At 35.5% G+C, this 4,821-nt stretch overlaps 1 protein-coding gene across 1 annotated transcript; it reads right to left on the reverse strand.

The window, feature by feature from the left end:
- Positions 1–1,603: 1,603 nt before the first annotated feature.
- Positions 1,604–3,608, reverse strand: LOC147543408 (desmethyl-deoxy-podophyllotoxin synthase-like). The gene is made up of 2 exons (XM_086638179.1): positions 2,647–3,608; positions 1,604–2,514 (listed from the first exon to the last, which is right to left on the reverse strand). Exons 1-2 carry the CDS (start codon positions 3,562–3,564, stop codon positions 1,891–1,893), a joined length of 1,542 nt encoding a protein of 513 aa, XP_086494305.1. The 5' UTR covers positions 3,565–3,608; the 3' UTR covers positions 1,604–1,890.
- Positions 3,609–4,821: the final 1,213 nt, after the last annotated feature.

The following is a 4,821-nucleotide window of genomic DNA, read 5'->3' on the forward strand; positions in this document are numbered from 1 at the left end:
TGTAACCCACGTGTAAGTGTTATGTCGTAGGAAAGCCATCCTTCTCGAAAAACCGACCAGAAAGAAACCACTTGGAATTACGTGGGAAGGTAAACCAGAGATGGAAGGCCGAGCGTCTTCAAACCCTCGGAATCCGGCGCATGCGTGAGGTTCTTATGAGTAGCCCATCTTGGTAATCGGATTAGTTATACCTCATATTAATTTTACTAATTAAAACGAGACAGATGTAAATAGATGAGTATTTAGAGAAACTTATCCGTTTTGCTTGATCTTCCTTTTTGCTTCTTCCCGAGGAAAAAATCGGCCAAATTTGCAGGTTATCCTGATATCCTTCCTTGAGAGGTTTTTGCCAGCTTTTAGTATCTCTTGATTATTCCCTATTGATTGCCTTTAACCTAGACTAGATTGCATTAATGAACCTGGATATTTGTTAAGAGGTTTCAATTCTTGTTAAAGCTAGAGATGTTGTTGATAGTCTTTAGTGCTTAGGATTAACTTGATTAGGTTTTCGATGAGTTTGATTTTGATGGTGGATGAGAATTAGGGTTACAGAAAAGGATAGATTGAGAAATCGCCTGCTGACGTCATCACAGACTCTCTCTCTCTGTATGGTGTAGATAGGAATGAGACTAGGATACAAATGTAATTGCCACTTATAGAAAATGTACCCTATAGATATGTTTTTATTTTTTGTTTGAGTTGTTGCTGGTTTACACTTAATTTTTGTGAACAGTTTTGTGCTAGTTTAGGATTTGACATAATTTTTTCTCTAATTTCGGTTTCCAACTAGGTTTTTTTATATAAACAACTATTTCCGACAGCATATTAGATATTCCGTCAGAAATAGATCACTTCCGACGGAACCAGATTGTCAATAGTATTTCTGATGGTTTTGTGGACGTAATAATACCGTCCCGAAAAATCTTCATTCTTGTAGTTATTTTTGTATTATCGTCAACAGAAACGGAATAGATTGCAACAACTGATAGAAGATGTGAAGCACTAAGGTGAATTTGGAAAATTTGTTTGAAAAAGGAAAATGATCCTACAACTATTTATTGTAACAATATGTGCACCATAGCAATGACAAAAAATCTTGTGTTTTTTTACCGTAAGAAGCTGTACCGTCTACGTCTTCATTTAATTCGTATTTTGGTAGGAAATTAAGAAATTCAACTTCAATTTGTCAACAAGAACGAGCAATTGACAGATATATTTACAAAAGCTATTACTTTAGAAAAATTTCAACAATTCAAGAACCACGAAAATTACAAATATTGAGGAGTGTTGAAAATATCTAGTTTATAATTTCGTATAAGTGTAATACTAATTTATTTCTATGAATATATAGATTGTGCCTCTTTGTGTTTTGGATTTGAATGTTCAATTCATAGAGATAAGTCTAGAAAACGTAGTAAATGCTTTCTAAAAGTCCAAACGAAATAAAAAAAAATTAAGCATTTATTCAAATTGTACTTATCTAGTGAATTTTGGTCATAAAAATTCACTTATGACCATAAAAATGAAATGAAAAAAAATTAAATAAAACATTGTGCACGCAACAGTTGACCAATCTAGTACTTATCTAGTGAATTTTGTAGCATTTATAGTACTTTAAATGATTTAATTATTCAAAAACATTGCGCACGAAACAGTTGACGACTCCATAAGCATTTTAAAACACAACAAGGTAAATAACACTTCACATGTTCTTGTAAATGGAAACGATGAAACACTTACCATTGACCAATCTAAGGCTTAATAAGATCTAAAAACCTAGATAGCAATTACTGAATATGAACCCATATATAGCTTTAAAAGCCTCGTAGCTTAGGTAAAGATCATTTCAGGACTCGTACTTTTAAAAACAAATACTTGTACTTCTCCGACTTAATGGGTTAGACCTGAAAAGTGGTAAGGAGTGGGAATTAGGTGTAAATCTGTTTTTCTCTTGACGGTGGCCCCGAAGGACTCAGACATGTCTAGATCTTCTGGTTTGGCCCCATTGAGGAGTTCCCAATCAAAGTTGTACAGTAGTTGAGCTAGTGGTAGCTCAATACTCGCTATGGCAAATGAGATCCCTGGACACATCCTTCTACCAGCCCCAAATGGTAAAAATTCGAAGTTGGTACCCTTATAATCAACTGTACCACTACTAAACCTTTCTGGTTCAAAGGTCTCAGCATCTCTCCAGTACTTCTCATCTCTTCCTATCGCCCAAGCATTGATTATGATTTTTGTTTTTATTGGTATCTCATATTCATCAATCTTACATGTTTCTCTGCATTCTCTTGGAAGCAGTGGTCCAGGAGGGTGCACTCTTAGAGTTTCTTTCACAATTAAATTTATGTATTCCATTTTATGGATGTCTGTCTCGTCGATCTTTCTCTTCCCATTCAACACCTCTCTGACCTCCGCCTGTGCTTTCTTCATTATTCTTGGGTTTCTTATTAGTTCTGAAATCGCCCATCCTAATGTAGTTGCTGAAGTCTCTGTCCCTGCTGTGAAAATGTCCTGCAAATTAAAAGAGAACCTCAAAACCATCTCAATCATTAAACCTTTAGGGAATTAGCTAATTTTTTAAGACATGACAATTTCACATTTGAACCTATATATATATATATATATATATATATATAGACTAACCGATATGACAGCTTTAATGTTGTCTGTTGTTATTGGAATCTCGAGTCCCCCATGCTCTTGAAGTCGAATAAACACATCTACTAGATCTTCCTCCAATTCATCATTCTCCATGGGATTGGTGGTGATCATTCTCGACCTGTGATCGCCGATTATGTCTTCCAGTATTCTATCAATCTTATGGTGTATACTTCTGAATTTTTCTTTGTTGGCATGAATGAATTTTAGGGAGGGGAATAAATCTCCTGGATCGAAACCTCCTGACAACTTAATTACTTCCTGAATAGATGATGTAAATATTTCTTTATCCGTGCACTGCTTACCGAAAGCGGCCCTGCAAGTTATGTCAGTCAAGACCGTCAATATCTCTTGTGTGAGATTAATTGGTAATCTAGAAGCAGCCGTCGATGAAATTTTTTGAATGAGTTTCGATACTTCTTCCTCCCTTATATGCCTGAATGAATTTACACGCTTGTTGCTTAGGAGTTCCAAAGTAACAATCTTTCGCAACTGCCTCCAATATTTCCCATAAGGAGAAAAGGCTATGTTGGTGTATCCATAGGACAAAATATATGTACTTAGAGTCTGTGGTCTAGACGAAAAGTTTAGGTCATGTGTTTTCATAAACTGTTCTGCGACCTTAGGTGACGAGACTACAACAGCTGAAATCTCACCAAGTTGTAGGTGAAATAAGGGTCCATATTTCTTGGCAAGATCTGTAAGAGTGCGATGCGGTAGGGAACCAGACACATTATGCAAATTTCCGATAAGAGGCAATTTCCACGGTCCAGGAGGCAATCTTGAGTTAAGGTTTTGGATTTTGAATTGCTTTCCTAAAATGTTAATCAGCTTAAAGAAGAAGAAGAAGAAGGACAGGAGAGAAACTAAGATCGCTCCTATGGAAGGGAAACTTAGCTCCATTGAAAAACTTCAGGAAGTGATAACTTATTTTGGCACTTGGTCTTGGAAAGAGTTAGTTTATGAGCACTATATAAAGAATTATTCTGACTATTCTAATAAATATTGGCTGCATCCGAAAAGCATGTCAAAACAAAATCTATATTTTCAAATCTCACGTAGGGTGGCTGAGAATTTTTTATTGAGGCTAGTGCGAAATTTTAATCGCGGGATTCCTTATATCGCAATAGGGAAATGATAGAGTAACTTAGAAATTGGTACTTAGAGGGTGACATATTTCCTCATTTAGAAATAAAAGCGGTCCCCACCGTAGTCAAAATTTGAAAAAACCTTGTCTTTTAGTGATTCCACATCAGCTGGACATTAAAATGCCCAAAAAATTTGGGCTCTCTAGCATCTCCCATCGCAATAATAAGACAGTAACAAAAATCATACCGTCCAAATAATTATCTAAAATCTTACCAAGTTGTAGGTGAAGTTATTGTAAGTAATGAATTTAAAAAAATAACAGTTTCATTATATAGATTATAATAGTACCTATACAACAAACTAAATATATGAATATAGAAGCTATAGCAATAAATATTACAAAAAATGAGTGAGGGTTCAAAATGAGTGAGGGTTCAAAATGAGTGAGGGGTAAATCAGAGCCTAACCTCTTTTTGCCCCAAAATGACTTTCCAGCCCAAATGGGGACACCTCATTATTTCAAGGTTTTTTCTTTCCTTCTTGCCCTTAGACGGGACACTGTCACGTTTGCTGACAGCGTGTCAGCTTGATTGTAAGGGAACATTAAATTCCCTGCTACGGATTTGACATGAATCAGACAATAAACCCTAAAAAAAAACCGGGAAACTCTTTCTTCTCCTTTTGTTACTCTCTCTAAAACCTTCAAAAAAATTGCACTTCTCTCTCTCTTTCTCTTTCAACTTTTTTTCAAGTCGCGCTCTGTTATTCTGAATTTGGACCCCGAATTCCTTTCATCCAACCCATTTATATGTTTCAATTCCATCTTCCTTCTTATTTATACACCTCAAGGTCTTAAATTTACATTCAGTTCTTATCTTCTTCAAATCTCTCTCTAAAAGTTTGTCATTCAAATCTCTCTCTAAAAGTTTTCTGTTCTTATATATACATCCAAAGGTCTTCTTGTTTATATATTGGGTTTCTTTCTCTCTCTAAAAGAAGATCAAAGGTTGTAGCGCCCCAAATCTCAAATCTCAAGCTAACCGCCTTGAAATTGAAGATTTGAGACCTTCA

This window comes from Eschscholzia californica, unplaced genomic scaffold, assembly GCF_041429995.1.
Source record: "Eschscholzia californica isolate CP2 unplaced genomic scaffold, dmEscCali1.0.p SCAF_4, whole genome shotgun sequence".
NCBI classification, from domain to species: domain Eukaryota; kingdom Viridiplantae; phylum Streptophyta; class Magnoliopsida; order Ranunculales; family Papaveraceae; genus Eschscholzia; species Eschscholzia californica.

Coding starts and splice junctions, on each gene's coding strand:
- LOC147543408 (XM_086638179.1), bottom strand. CDS start 3,564: ATGGAGCTAAGTTTCCCTTCCATAGGAGCGATCTTAGTTTCTCTCCTG. Junction 2,515..2,646: donor ACATTAAAGCTGTCATATCG/GTTAGTCTATAT, acceptor TTTAATTTGCAG/GACATTTTCACAGCAGGGAC.